Here is a 16486-nt window from a genome sequence, read left to right on the forward strand (position 1 = left end):
ACTATCAGGTCTGTTGTTGAGCAACATTAAACTGGCTTTAAGAATGGACCTTCTGAAGTACAACTTATTTTTACTTATTTTAAAAAAAAATAAGTTCGGATCAGATCTGAAAAAATAAGTTTAGTTCTAAACATCGTATTATGTAAAAAAAATTATCGCTAAATATATTTAATTTCGTAATGAAAAAAATTTATGAAAATTGCATATTAATAATATACGTGTTATTAAAAATCTGTCAAGATTCCACATATATTTTTTTCCCCTTATAATTATCGTTCACTTCAGCTTAAAGGTTGCTTAGATCAGATAAGTTCAGATAAATAAAAATTAGGTGAATTAAACAATCCTTTAATTTGGAAGAAACAATGACTATGTGTAATGCGAAAATCTTGGCTAATCTTCTTGTGAGGCCTACTTCAGTGTAGAAAATGTTCTCCTTGGTTTAATTAGGGACATTGGTGCAGGTTGGTAGGTGCAATAGGATCTGTAAAATAAAGGCTTTCTTGGCCCCAATTGAAATAGGAAGCTATTGCTTGTTGGACCATATTGTGCTGGGATCATGTTGAAGAAACAATCTTTTAGGGTGGGGATTGGGATGGGGCTGTGATTGTGGTTAACATCATTAGGGTTATCAATCTATCTACACCTTCATGCAAGTCATACAAGAAGATAAAAAATTATTTGGATGTGTGACGCGACACGAGTCTTCTCTGTGTTAGATGTCGACTTATGCTTTTGGACTAGTTCAATTTGAGGTAGGGTTTAGTAACTCGTCATTGATATTATTATTGGTTTACACAGCTTCATGCAAGTTACACTAGAATATAAAAGTCTGTTTGGATTTGTGTTGCGAGTCGTTTGGTGTTAGATGTCTACCTACTTTTCGACTAGTTCTTTCTATTAAATATTAATATCAATTTTAAGCAGGGTTTAGGACCAGTCTTGATTTACTGAAATGAAGTGAACCGAATTGTTTATGAGATAATGAAATTAGGAACTGAAATTAAGTTGAATACAACAGGCCCTTGTAACTCGTAATTGATATAGTTATTGGCCAAGGAATAAGGATTTTGTCTAATGAATTGAAATTTTCATCCATAAGCTCTTTTGAAATTTGTTTGGCAAATTAGAATCTTGAAACTTTACCTAACAAAGAACTGTAGTTAAAAAGGTACCGTACAATATGTAGTAATGTTTCTTTTGAATTGAATAATGTACTGTATTATATGAAATTAAGTTACACATACTAATCACATACTAGTATTGTATAAGATAATTTTAGTGGCATTTTACATAGTTAAGTGTAGAATGCTGACATAGAATAGGTGATACGAAGTATTAGATTATTAGAGGAATAATAAATGGTTGATATTAAAAACTTAGTTTATAGCATGTTGATGTAGGGCTTATTCTCTTTTGCTTATTTTTAGTTCAGTTTAGCTTATAATTTCCTTTTCTCATAAAACATTCAGTTCAGTTCACGAGAACAGACCCGTAATTATTCTTGTGTAGCAGCTAGCCAGCCTAGCACTAAACTAGTCTACACTCAATCCAACTGGACATCAACATCCCTTTATTTATTTTTCATGTTATCACCAGAATTATAAGCAAGCTTTTGGTATACATCTTTAGCCTAATACGTACGCCCATGATTATGAGCTAATGACATAAATGGCATCACAACATTGACGACAAGTATCGTATTAATTTTCACTGAAACACTCGTATTATTTTATTTTCATCAGCTAGGATTTTAATGACTAAATTTATTTATTTCTTGTTGTTGGTTGTTAGAGGGGAGGTTGGGAATTAGTATTTGTATCATTATTTGACTCGTGTTATTCTATGATCATTTGTCAAGGACTACGTAATTTTTTCATATAAACAATTATTCTCATTTTTCATTTGTTGCAACTTGGAAGTGGACAATTATATTCTCAATAATACAGTAGACCTTTTCTTCTATTTTGACTTTTCTTAATACAATGAATATTTTAATTTCCTAACTACTCAACTTTTTTAGTATATAGTATGAAAATTGATCATCATCAGCTTAATTTGTTCAATATTTCTGAATATTTAAATAATCACTTTTATTTATTTGTAATTTGTTTCTTGTAAAAGTTACTTTGTGATCCTTATTCTTAACTGAAACCATTTTATAAAAAAAGAAGTTGTTGATCCCTTCACTAATTACTTTCTCATACTTTACTTAACTAAATAACTACGGAGTATTGATCTTAATTACATCAAATTAACTATTGCTCCAAATCAAATGGGTGTATTTCTAAAAATGGAGGGCGTATGGTGATTGATAACTATCAAATAAATGATGATAACATTTACAAATAATCATATAAATAAATAAATAATACTTGCATCAATGTTTTGGTGGATGACAACTAGTTGCTGATATTTTAAAACTTGTCAAAAACTGTGACTAAATCTTTTTCTAAACGACTCTTTAATCTTTATAATCCAGAAAATATTACGGAGAATAAAGCAACCAAGGTGATTTGAACCGATCTAAGAACTCTTCATCCTTGTGGAATTTGTTACGTTGCTAGTTGCCATGCAGTCTTCTCATGCACTTTCTAAGGTGTCTAGAATGCTTACTAATTCTTCATGCTCTTAAATTATTAGGTAAAAAGAAAAAGTTAAGGCCCCTCATGCTTAATTGCTTAAGAAATTGATGACATTATTAACATTATTAATATTTATTATAATGAAAAGCACCTATCATTGAAATAGACTAGTAGACTTAATTATGCGTTATGAAAAGTTACTATGGAAATGTGTTCCCTAATAAAGTAATAATAATGAAATTAAAAATATTACAACTAGTTTATCACAAGACGTGAGGCCATGTATTTTGAAGAAAGAATTTGACCTTCACTAGTCATTGTTCTTGTTGGTAGAATGGTAGGTACTTTGAATTTGGATAACTTATTTTGCATCAAACAATAATTTTCTCCTCTTTCAACCTTAAATAAAAATATCTTCTTGATTTGACGAAAAAAAAGCAATACAATCAACTTAAGAATTCGTTCTTGTTAATACTTGTAGGTTGAACATTTTAAAAACAATTTTTTTTAGTGAAATTATTTGTTGAGATGACTTCTCTCATTGGTCAAGTTGTTTAGATAAGATCAACTGAATTTTTATATCATAAATTAATTAAGTATTTTATTTTTTATTTTTATTTTTATTTTTTTTTATGATTTTTATCATTAATGTTAACGAGGTACAAAGTGTATATATACTCAATATGATGCAAAAAAAATGGACCAATATGAAATCGAAGCATGTACTCAACTACTCATCAGAGTCATCACTCACATGTTTGATATTGGTGCTCAACATTGAATATGCTAAAACCTTTTTATTATATTTGTAGATCTCATTCTAAGAGGACTAGATACTCATGTAGAAAAAAAATAAAAAATAAAAAATAAAATAAAAATAAAAATCTTTTTTATTTTTTATTTTGACGGAAAGAAAATCACCAATTGCAATTACTTAGAGTTTTCCAAAATCATAGGTTTAAGCTAGCTGACAATCTGACATCAACACAAAAACAAAAAAGAGCTTTTTTGGTGCAGCAGGCCACACCGTGTGGCCTGCTGTCAAATCAGTAAAAATAACGGATTACACAGTATAACGGGGTTACTATTCACTCGCATAACGGGGTTACTGGTTTTGTCAGGGTTACTTGTATTTTTTTAGGGTTTACTTGTATTTTTTGTTTTTTTTCAGGACTTGTATTTTTTTTTTCAGGGATTACTTGTATTTTTTCTTTTAGGGGTTACTTGTATGGATTATTTATTCAGGGGTTACTTGTATTTTTATTTTTTCTTCAGATGTTACTTGTATTTTTTTTTTCAGAGGTTACTTGTATGGATTACTTATTCAGGGGTTACTTGTATTTCTTTTTTCAGGCTTACTTGTATGGATTACTTATTCAGGGGTTACTTGTATTTTTTTTTCAAGAGTTACTTGTATTTTTTTTCCAGGGGTTACTTGTATTTTTTTTTCAAGATTTAGTTGTATTTTTTTTTCAGGGGTTACTTGTATTATTTTTTTTTCAGGGGTTACTTGTATGGGTTAATTCAAGGGTTACTTGTATGAGTTATTTATTCAAGGGTTACTTGAATGAGTTACTTATTCAGGGGTTACTTATATGAGTTACTTCAAAGGTTACTTGTATGAATTACTTATTCAAGGGTTACTTGTCACTTATTCAACGGTTACTTGTAAGCCCCATACCAAACCAATAACACCCTACAAGTAACCCTTGAGCAAAACTAGTAACACTCTACAAGCAATCTCTAACCAAACCAGTAACACCCTACAATTAACTCGTGAGCAAAACCAGTAACACCCTACAAGTAACCCCTCACCAAACCACTAACACCCTACAAGTAACCCCTCACCAAACCACTAACACCCTACAAGTAACCCCTGACCAAAACCATTAACACCCTACAAGTAACCCCTGACCAAAACCATTAACACCCTACAAGTAACCTGACCAAATCAGTAACACCCTCACCAAACCACTAACACCCTACAAGTATCCCCTGACCAAACCAGTAACACCCTACATGTAACCCCTGATCAAACCGGTAACACCCTCACCAAACCAATAACCCCTGACCAAACTAGTAACACCCTCACCAAACCAGTAACCCCTGACCAAACCAGTAACACCCTACATGTAACCCCTGACCAAACCGGTAACACCCTCACCAACCCAGTAACACCCTACATGTAACCCCTCACCAAACCGGTAACACCCTCACCAAACCAGTAACCCCTGACCAAACCAATAACACCCTACATGTAACCCCTGACCAAACAGTAACACCTACAAGTACCCATAACCAAACTAGTAACACCCTACAATTTTTGACGTAGAATGTTTGATCTAAGATTCCACGAAGAAAACGAGCTCACATTTCTTTGGTTCTCATCAATTTCACTACTTCAAATGTTGTTGATGATTTTAAGGATAATTAATTACAATTTTTCACAGCAATTTAACACCCAATTTCTACAATTTCGGGCTTTAATTGCAGCAATTTGGCAAAGAGGAAAGAAAAAATGGGTGGAGTAGAGATATGATTGTTGGTGATGTGTGGTTTGACTTGAAGAAGAAGCTAAGAAAAGAGGAGAGTGAAAATGGGTATAATAGAGATATGGTTGTTGGTGATGTATGGTTTGGAGAAGAAGATAAGAAAAGAATAGAGAGATTTTTTTTTTAAAAAAAAAATAATAATAATAATTATGGCTGGCCACATACAAAAATTTGTGAAAACCAAAACAATTCGTGTGTGCCGTGTGCGTAATGATAGACATTAGACAATGGGTAAATCTTTATCAATCTCAAATTCTCAATTATAAAACATGAATTTCTTGACCATAATCACCAAATCCATCTCCCATAACATAGTAACACACACACATGCACATAGATGATAGATCAGTTAAGTTAGCACTACCTACAATAAACTATTCAGTCAACTCAAAAAGTCTACTACTGAATTATTTTAAAATGTAAATAAATTACATTTTAATTTTTATTTCGACTGCATGCCAGGCTATTTCGCGCAAAAAGCTACTGCAAAACGTTGAAAATTCTTTGTTTTCATATCAAATTGCTCCCACCTCTCATCTTCCCCTGTCTTTTTCACTCTATTAAAATCTTTACTACAACTTGCTTAAATTTCTGGGTATTTTCCCTTTTTAATTATCTTTTTCTCACATTCAAATAAATTCTACTCACCCCACCTTACCAGATATCAGTTTAGTTTCTGCAAAAAAAAATTCAGGAGAATTTTTCCTGAATTTTTAGCTTTAATGGGGTGTTGTTTAAGTATTCAGATTAAAGCTGATGAAAGCCCTGTTCATCATTCTGGTAAGCGCCACCAAATTAATTATCTTTTTGGGGTTAATTTTCTTTTGCTTTTTACACTGATTTAGTGTTTGAATTTAGTTTATTTCATGTTTTATTGGGTTAAATGGTTCATATAGTTATACATACATCAAATAATGTTTGATTGTATGGTATTGGTTGGTCAATTAATTTCATGTTATCATTGATTGAGAAATGGATAATTAGCTATAATTTGAAATACCCAAGTGAATTTTTCATTTTGTTATATTTTGACTAAATTGGTGTTATTAATGATTATTTTGGTGGGTTATTTGGAATATCTTATACTTTTAATCATATAAATACATGATTTTGCATAATCTACATGGTAGAATTGGATTAATTTTTCTTCAAAGGGGATGATGAATTGGAACTTTAGAATAGTCAACTATAGATTATTGCTAAGGTTTTACTAGATTTTGGGCATGGGACAATGTCCATTATATACCCAAGGCTTTTCTATATAGCTAATTTGATTTCGAGATAGCCTTGGGTATAATCGATTCTAGGTATACCCGAGTGTATAGTAGAAGTAATCGTTGATAATATTGTAACTGTGATTAGATATATATAGAGCATACTTTGTACTATCTCTATGTCCATTTCTAAGGTTTTAGTTAAATTGTTTTTGTTCTTATGTAGGTGATGGCCATGAACGAGCTGGATCTGATAGATTAAACCTAAGATCAGAGGGAGAGATATTGCAATCGTCGAATTTGAAGAATTTTTCTTACAGTGATCTTAACCAAGCAACTCGCAATTTTCGACCTGATAGTGTGCTTGGAGAAGGTGGCTTTGGTTGTGTGTACAAGGGGTGGATTGATGAGCATACCTTAGCACCTGCCAAGCCTCGTTCTGGAATGGTCATTGCAGTCAAGAGGCTAAATCATGAAGGGTTTCAGGGTCATAAAGAATGGGTGGTAAGCATTAATTTCATGGCATATCATGTTAATCTACTGACTTTTTGTGAGATTCTTTTGATTCATTGCTCAATCATTAGGCTAGCTAGTTGTTTCGTCTAAATTATTATGTTCGCGTTCTGCACTTCTGATATCCTTACCTTCTGTTCATTTGGGTGTCTATTTGGATTACTCTTACTAAATCACTGTCTGTTTTGAAATGCAGACTGAGATCAATTACTTGGGGCAACTACGACATCCTAATCTCGTGAACCTGATTGGATACTGCATAGAGGATGAGCACCGCCTGTTGGTATATGAGTTTATGCCTCGTGGTAGCTTGGAGAATCATCTATTCAGGAGTGAGTTTTATAGTAAACTTTCATCTTCAATGGACTGAAGATTAATTTGCTGGTTTCTGTCTTCTAAATTGTGGAAATCTGTTGTTTTTGTACAGGATCATCTTATGTAGAGCCTCTATCTTGGAAACTCCGAATGAAGATTGTTCTTGGTGCTGCAAAGGGGCTTGCCTTCCTCCACAGCCCAAAGATTAAAGTCATTTATCGAGATTATAAGCCTTCTAACATACTCCTTGATTCAGTAAGTCTAGCTCCTGTGTATTATTAGCTAATTAAGCAATTCTAAACTCGCTTGCAATGTTTAACATCCTAAATGTGTAATACAGGATTTCGATGCAAAGCTTTCTGATTTCGGTTTGGCTAAAGATGGGCCATGTGATGACCAAGGCTATGTATCCACACGAGTCATGGGTACCCAAGGATATGCAGCTCCTGAATATGTAGCTACTGGTAAGAGAAGAGTTCCTCTCTCTGATTTATCTTATCACATGTCTGTTTTTTCATAGCATACAATCGTCAAATGTTTTGATAGTAATTTATTTAGGGTTGATAATGAATATACTGCTAGTTCCATTGGACTTGATTGGAAAAAGGTTGGACTTAAACTGTACTCAAAATATATGTACCTTCAGACTTGATTAGGAGTTAATCCATTGAACTTATTTATTGTAAGGTTGGATCTTTGATGTGTAAGCCTAATCTGACTTTGAGTTTTCTTTGCATTTTCTGCAGGTCACCTCACTCCAAAGAATGACATATACAGTTTTGGGGTCGTTCTCCTTGAAGTGCTGACAGGAAGGCGAGTGTTAGATGAAAACCGGGCTGTGAAGGAGAGGGACCTACTAAAATGGGCAATGCCTTACCTTCGGAAGGAAAAGGTAAGCAGGATCATGGACACAAGAATCCAAGGACAGTACTCTTCACGGTCAGCCAAAACCATAGGCAACCTTGTTATCCAGTGCCTGTCAATAGACCCAAGGTTTAGGCCAAATATGGATGAGGTCGTCTCAACACTAGAGCAACTCCAAGACTGTAAACCCACGGGTGGTGATTTATACCCTGCTGTCCATCGCGATTTATATCCTGTCAACACTGAAGTGAAGAGTTCTAATCGGCAAAACCAAGGACCCAAAAATCGGAGGAGGAGTAACATTGCTAATGAATTTTGTAATGGTGGTATTTTTATTTCTCCCGATACTACATCATCTATACCACCTGTTCTAAGCTGACATGAGTTCTTTAATTTTCTTTTCTCATCTTTCGGTTAAACTGTTGAAAGGAGGGTAGGAGTTCAGAGAGTGTAAGTGTTTCTCATGTCGCGTATGATTTAGGAGCATCTGTTATGGAATGAGAAGAGATAGTTAGGTAGGTTGTGTTAGCATTTGGGTTTTTTAATGTAAATTGAATAACTTGGGTAATGGGTGTACTAAATCCCATGCTTTGGGTTATGATTGTACAGCAAGTTTTATTGTTGTAACTTTTTACATTGTGTGGAGTAGATTTATTTTAACTTATTTAACTTTTGTTTGTTTGATAATATTTTTCAGAGGTGTTGTAATGTAAATAGATTTGCTTGCTCCTCTGAGCTCAGTATTCTGCAATAATATGTCTGCATGATATCAGACTTTTCCATCTTCGAGTGCTCTTTGCCTTTGCTCTATGCTGTATGTAGCCTTTAGAGTTGTAGCTTTACCACAATTTACTCAAACACTGTCTAATCTGATTTAGAAAGGACCCGCAAAGAGCAATAATGTAGGCAAAATTCGATTTGTGGTCTCGAATTCTATCTCTATGACTTTACTTACCAACCTTCAATGTTAGTTATTTTGAAACTTAAATATTCCACCAATGTAAATTTGCAGTTTTAGCACACACGATGACACAAATTATGACATTGAGAAAAAATTCAACACAAAAACCTTATCTACATTTATATTACATCAATGAGCCATAATTACTCTCTTACAAGTAGCTTGTATATCATAATTATTTGTCCGGAATCGAAAGTTTACTCATGCTAAATTTTTTGTTGCAAGGGGAAAGACGAGTGCATTTACAGGAAAAGATCCATAAGCAAAATACGTTGTAAGGTAATGACTCAATACAATGACTACCACTCTACTGTGATTCTGTGAAAGACACTAATTTAGTCGGATGATAACCAATAACATTTCCTTTTTTCTTAACATGGAAAAAACTATCCTTCGAGTACCAATAATAAGGATATTAGAAAAATAAAAGTCCTTAAGCACACAATAGTCTTTGGTCCCTAATTTCGGTACATAGACGGTCCAACTACAATACAAACCGATCCGATCTGATTCGTTTAACACCCCTTTCAGGGACGCTCGGACTAGGTAGCCAAAAAAATTCACTTTAACCTCTTCTTTCCACTACTAGTCGCCAAGTTGGTGCAAAACAAATTGCTACTCTACTCGTTACTCTTATCATCCATTCACAAGCTGAGGTTTTGGGTTTTTGCTGCATCTTCTTCATCTTCTTCTTCCCCAAAACAAAGCAACCAACAATGGCGCTACTACAGCAAGTATGGTCTATCCCAATTGCACGTGCCTCAATCCACTCACGTGCTTTTGCCCTCACAATCTCCTCTCGTTCATTTACTGTTGTTGCTTCTGCTTCTGCTTCTGCTTCTCCTTCTACTACTATTACAACTACTGCTGCAACTAGTATTGATACGACGCCGTCTAAACTTTCAAAAGCACCGCCTACCCGTGCGTCACTTTCTGACCCCCGTGTTCTTCTCGGCATGTCTGAGCTTGAACTTCAACAGCTTGCCCTTGATTTTGGCCAGGTAATTTTTTGTTTTTAAATGAATTAAATCTTGTTTGTATACATGAATTATATTTGATTTTTACCATGATTTTTGATGTTTAATTGATGGATAATTTGTGGGAATTCAGCAAGGTTATAGAGGGAAGCAGCTTCATCATTTGATTTATAAGAGGAAAATCAAAGAAATTGATGAATTTGTTCAATGTAAGCCCTGATAATTTTTAATTTTAGATGTATAATTAACTGATTTCTAAATTGCTTAGAGAATATTCAAGTAAATTATGAGAATTTATGTCACTAATTAGGGGGTTTGCTTATTTATGGGGAAAGTGCCACAGGCATTGAGGAATGAGCTGCAAGAGGCAGGATGGAAGGTGGGCCGTTCGCCGGTGCATCATATGGTCACTTCTACTGATGGCACTATTAAGGTTCAAACCCTTGAAAACCTCATTTGGGTTCATTGCTGAAATTTAAGTGTTTCTTGGTTTTGTATTGTTTGGTGTCAGTGTTTTGTGTAATTCTGTTGGATTGCTCTATGGTGTCGGATTAATTTTGAATTGATGTGTTTTGTGTACGTTGCGAAATTTAAATTCCCAATCGAAAAGCATGTATTGATGGGAATTGGAAATTTCTTACTCCTAAAAGGCTTAGGGGTAAGAATTAAGATATCATTGTAATTTCTACTACTGTTGTTTGGGATTGGGATTTCTATGCAGACTGCAGAGTGTTAATATTGCCCCTTCTTTTTAATATGTATGTTGCAATAGGTTTTTGAAAAAGCTTACGTGAACTTGTAGATTGAAAGTTTTTGTACATGTTATAAACTTATAATATACACCATAATAATTGCAATATTCTCTTTTGTTGATTTACTTTATGAGGGTGATAGTAATGTAGCTCTTCACTGAAGTTGCATAAGAGACTGATGAACAGTTTATCAATCTGAAATACTTTCTGCTTTTGTGATCATATTCATGTATGATAGAACTTACTCTCATTTAATTCTTATTACTGGTGTATGCTTTTGGTAAAATGATGAGGCTATGAATGATTGCTCTTTTATTTGGCCTCAAAGAATCTTTGTATTATCCCTGCAGTTACTGCTAAAGCTGGCGGATGACAGGTTGGTTGAAACAGTAGGAATACCAGTGACAGACGAGAACGGTTCAGTAAGGCTTACTGCTTGTGTTTCATCACAGGTCATTTTCTGAAACAGGCCTTAATTTTGGAAGAATCTTCTGCCTTAACCTCATATATAATATTTGTTCATTTAAAAGTCAATTACTTTTGTTTGTCCATCTGATCTTTCTGAGTAATGCTACTCATGTTTTATGCTTTTCATGTTGGTGGAGTAGGTTGGTTGTCCATTACGATGCTCTTTTTGTGCTACTGGGAAGGGTGGTTTCTCGAGAAACCTTCATAGGCATGAAATTGTTGAACAGGTTTGTTCAATCTCTATTCTGTCTATTGCAAATTTGCAAGGTCTTACTTGTTATTAGTCCAAAAGCATGGAGCTATACATATGATGTAGCATCAAATTTCAATTGATTAAACTGAGTTCAAAGGGCAACAACTTATACCAATAACTCAAGAAGCAATTACACGCAAGCATTTCATTTCCTCATCAATTTGCCATATCATGAGTTATGCTTATGAACTCAAATGCTGCAAGAGGCCAAGAGCTTCTTTTACAATCTATTTATACCATTTTTTTTGCCTTTTCTATTTCCCAATTCTATATTCTTCTTTGTACTACCTGAAATCAAGAAAATTTATTTTGAATTTAAATTTGTAAAAATGAATGAGCTGCTGTAATTTTTTTCCCCCCTTCGGTTTAATATGGCATTGATATTTTTATAAAAAAAACCTTTCAGGTCTTGGCTATAGAAGATATATTTAAACATCGCGTCACAAATGTTGTTTTCATGGGCATGGGGGAGCCTATGATGAACTTGAAATCTGTTGTTGAAGCGCACCGATGTCTGAACAAGGTAGTGCCTATCATTTGTTTATTGGAAGATTGTAAGCACTTTTTTTCCTCCTTTTTCAATACATTAGCATGTGCCTCAACTACCCAGCTCTTGCTGATCATGGTTTGTGGCTTTTTTTTTGGTGGCATCACTGAACTGATTCACTGCTGTGGTTAATCATTTTCTTTCAGCAACTTAACCTAGTTGCATTTTAAGTTTTGAAAAGCAAGAACATCAGGATCTCTGTCCAAATCGAAAATCTGGAATTCTTTGTCCATTGCTCTTGTGACAGAAGAAGTGCCACCATTTTTTTTTATTCTAAGATGCAAGCTCTATGGGAACAATTACTCTACTTTTGACACAGATGAAAGACATGAGTTTTTTTTTTTTTTTTTTTTTGGCATGTTATTCTCTTTGACTCAACTGTCTTGGTATGCAACTTTTTACTCTTTACGCTCATTTAAAGTGGTCATCTCTTATTTCAGGACATTCAAATTGGGCAAAGAATGATCACGATATCAACTGTAGGGGTTCCGAACACAATGAAGAGACTGGCTACATACAAGCTTCAATCCACATTAGCTGTCAGGTACCTCACACTGAGAATGTCTACTAGTATTTCTCTTGGAAGTTTGTGTAATTATTTTGGTCTAATAAGCTGTACAGATATGTGGCTTACTTGTTTATCTACCCTTGTGCTTAGTGGTCTTATGTGTACTAGAAGCGGTACCAATTTCTTCATGCATTCCCTTTGTGTGGTTAAGCTGCTTTATGATGTTAATATCAATTTAACAACAATAACCACCTAATTCAGATCTCGTTATAGTGATTAGTTATGCTAGTAAAGTATAATATATCCACATGTATATATAATTTGATGTAGTAAGTGAGGTGGTCCCAATTTGGGCTTTCTGCCCATGTAGTAAGCTCTTTCATGTGTTGATATGAATCCCCAAACAGCCTTGACAATGTTTAGGTGCTTAAAGACTTCACTGTGGTTCATTTTAGGACTTGTATATTGGATATCTTAATAGTTCTCCTGGATCTGACTTCTGGTCTTTAGAAAGGTCTCACATTTGTGCTTTATAGTCTTTTGGCCCTTCATGCTAGATTTTCTAGGTCATTTTTTTATGGGTGTCATATGTGCTTCAGATAGATATTAATATATTATAGACCCGAGCAGTATAGAGAAGCTAGCCTGAAATATGTCATCATCAGTATCTTAAGTAAACGATGGATATGTTGTCTAATAGGCCTTTGGACCAACCTGACTTTGCATTGGGAGGCTTGATAGATAGCATCATAGCAACATTAAAGCAGTGATGCATCAATATGAAGTGAGCTTTCATCTCTTCATTTGATGTAGATGTAATAGTATATTCTTCATTGTTGGGACTTGAGAAGGTGGAAAGAACGTCAACTAGCGCAAGAGGTTCTTGCTGAAGACAGATTGATGGTCTCCCTGGCTGTTATGGGGAGCACCCCTGACCCCTTTCCTTTTCGGTTCTGGAAAAGTTAAAATTGTCCAGTGTCGAAATTTTTGGAGGTTTTGGGATCCAGTGTCGAAATTTTTTAGGATGGTAGGGGATAAATCCTAGGATCTTATTATATTGTTTGGAACTATATACGACCACTAGTCGGTCATATAAAGGCTCGTGGTGGGCTAGAGTTAATTAAGGGAGGCATGTACGTAAACGGCTAAATTGATGGTTTTAAGACAAAGTGGATGATTCCAACTGCCCAAATGGCCTCCCGAGATGTGGGATCCATGCGAAGCACTTTGAACTTTTTCCTTTTCGGCCTGACAAATGTAGAAAATTGTCCAGAAGTAATAATTCAAGCTTTCGGACCAATTTTTGGAAATTTTTCCAAAATTGAATTGAATGCGTAGTGTGACCCCTAGGGTCATATAAGTTGGTTAGGAACCATAACAAGCTACCAATAGGTTTCAACTACCCAAATGACCTTTATTTTAGCATGGCTTACGACACTTTTAAAAAGAATTAAGTAGCAATTTTTGGATGTGCCAAGATCCTATATGTGAAAAAATTAAGTAATGTGCCAAGATCCTATACTTCGTTTGCTATGCCTCTTTGTAAACTGCTTTGTGCTACAAACACTAAGTATTCTCCCAATTCAGCTGTAAGATTTACCTATTTGTAGCTTGCCATGTAGGTTGCTTAAGGCCACTGTTAGAGTGTTGGGTTATTAAGACTTTTGTCTTTTGAACTTTTAATTGTCATCTTCCACTTCTAGTTGTTCTGGGAAATGTGTGATTCCCTTTCCCTTGTCTCTCTTTTGTATGTAATACTGAATAGTAGTACAATTATTTCTTGGGGTTGGAGATGTCCAGAAAAAGCTGTTCTCTTTAGTAATGATATGTTGAGGAAATTGGACTTATCACTGCTTTGGGAATTGCTCTATTACTGCTTTTACCTCTATGTTGTACTTCACTATATCTCAAATTTCTAGAATGTGTTTGATATTGATTTATTCCCCCCCCCAAAAAAAAAAAATAAAAAAAAATAAAAAAATATGATTGATTAGGTTTTTTGGCATATGTAGTAGATATTCCTACATATCATCATTTGCTGTATTCACACCTGATGCTCTAGTTGTGATGGTTTTAACTGATTACTAATCAGCTTTACTCTGTAACTTGTGCTTCAGCTTACATGCACCGAATCAGAAGCTTAGAGAATCGATCGTCCCAAGTGCTAAAGCTTACCCCCTGGAAGCATTGATGCAAGATTGCAGGGATTACTTCCTTGAAACTAATCGAAGAGTGTCTTTTGAGTACACTCTTTTAGGTACTATGTTCAATTAATTGTGCCATTAGAGTTTTGGTGTTGTGCAAAAAGTTCACTGGCCAATGTCTATTTCAGCTGGAGTAAATGACTCCGTAGAGCATGCAAAAGAGCTTGCTGAGCTTCTACATCAATGGGGACGTGGTCATCATGTGAACCTGATACCTTTCAATCCGATTGAGGGCTCTGAGTATAAGAGGCCCTACCGAAAAGTGGTATGTTTGCTTTCTTTTGTAATGTTGAATTCTTGCTTCTAAGTCTCTTGGAAATTCCTAGCTCAATTTTAGCACTAGCTGGCTATTAGAATGGACTAACTTAGAAATTAGCAAAAGAAATGAATTCCTAATGACTGACGGGGTGAGGGAGGGAAGGTATAATAGATCCATCTCAGAGATGGGGAATGAATATATATAATCTCAGATTCTCAGGGACATTCTTGACATTCCTGACATATATAAGGGCATTCTGGGTATCCTGAGTCCTGATTATATAGGGATCAGTTTCAGAAAAAATTCCTCTTAGCTTGGATGAGTTTGCCCAATTGCCCCATCTCCAAGATCTTTTCATGACTTTGAGGGTAGGGACTCTTAGGAAGGGTTCGGGAGAAGAGGATCATAGAACTGTAGGTGGCTGGAGGCAGCAAAGATTTTTCCTCGTCACTTGAACATCAATATTGACTGGAATGCGCATATGTTTTATAATTACTACAGGTGATTGCCTTTTCTGCTGCTCTGGAATCTCACAAGATAACCACAAGTGTACGTCAAACAAGGGGACTCGATGCAAGTGCAGCTTGTGGACAGTTGAGAAATGAGTTTCAGAAGACACCTTTGGTTAAAGGTGCTGAAGCTGCTGGTGCTGAGATGCAACAATCTCAAGATGTCGCCCTTGCTAGTTGATGGCATTCATTAGGTTCAGTGTCACTTTTGCTATAATAAGGATACGAAGGAAACTTGCTTAAGCTGGTGCCAGACAAATAGCTATGTGCGTATCAACTTGCATCTTTGGTGAATGAGAAAGGGGACTTAGGTCAAGATTATAGATGATAATATCGAGTTATTGACAAGAAGAAACTATTCCTTGTTGCTGCCTAGTTACAACAGCCTACTGCTTATAATTATGGGTTATGGTTCTGGACAAAGCTGAGATTTTGAAGATGTGTACAGTTTTGTAATATCAACTCGAATTGCATAGCTTAAAGAGAACCTTGTTGAATTAACATTCATAGATGCCTTTGTTTTCTATTTTTTTTTTATTTTTTTTTATTTTTTGATTTTAATCAACTTATTGTTATAATTGTTTTTATTATTACATAGCATAATGAGATTTTTAGAGTTAAATGATTTAAAGAGTTAACCTCTGTGTTTATTTAAGTGTCCCACTTTGATTGACACTTTTTTTTAAGATACTTTGATTGACACTTTTTTTTTTAAGATACTTTGATTGACACTTTTGCAATGCGAAAGGTTGATCAATAATATGGTTAGTTAACAATAAATATAAATTATAAAAAGCTAGCATTCGGTAACTACACAATATAAATTGATAAATTTTTTTTTTGGAAAAAAATTGATACAAGTCTTAGAGCACTCACATCAGGGAGCATTTTTTTGCTCATGAGTAAAAATGGTGAGCAAATTTGTTAAAAATGGTTCCCCATCAATGATCATATTGAAAAATGCTCATGAGCATTTCTGATTTTGCTCATCCTATGAGCAAATTT

General features: G+C 34.6%; 2 protein-coding genes across 2 annotated transcripts; both read left to right on the plus strand.

Moving 5' to 3' along the window:
* The first annotated feature begins 5656 nt into the window (after window positions 1-5656).
* Window positions 5657-8827, plus strand: LOC110733289 (receptor-like cytoplasmic kinase 176). Its single transcript, XM_021913301.1, has 6 exons — window positions 5657-5917; window positions 6578-6855; window positions 7061-7196; window positions 7292-7434; window positions 7520-7643; window positions 7926-8827. The coding sequence occupies exons 1-6, from the start codon at window positions 5860-5862 to the stop codon at window positions 8420-8422; spliced, it is 1236 nt and encodes a 411-aa protein (XP_021768993.1). The 5' UTR covers window positions 5657-5859; the 3' UTR covers window positions 8423-8827.
* Window positions 8828-9474: 647 nt separating this feature from the next.
* Window positions 9475-16156, plus strand: LOC110733288 (probable dual-specificity RNA methyltransferase RlmN). The gene is made up of 10 exons (XM_021913300.1): window positions 9475-10005; window positions 10115-10190; window positions 10317-10414; window positions 11084-11185; window positions 11342-11428; window positions 11861-11977; window positions 12442-12545; window positions 14627-14766; window positions 14842-14978; window positions 15474-16156. The coding sequence occupies exons 1-10, from the start codon at window positions 9721-9723 to the stop codon at window positions 15660-15662; spliced, it is 1335 nt and encodes a 444-aa protein (XP_021768992.1). The 5' UTR covers window positions 9475-9720; the 3' UTR covers window positions 15663-16156.
* The last annotated feature ends 330 nt before the right edge of the window (window positions 16157-16486 follow it).

The sequence above is a fragment of the Chenopodium quinoa genome, unplaced genomic scaffold (genome assembly GCF_001683475.1).
Source record: "Chenopodium quinoa cultivar QQ74 unplaced genomic scaffold, ASM168347v1, whole genome shotgun sequence".
NCBI lineage: Eukaryota > Viridiplantae > Streptophyta > Magnoliopsida > Caryophyllales > Amaranthaceae > Chenopodium > Chenopodium quinoa.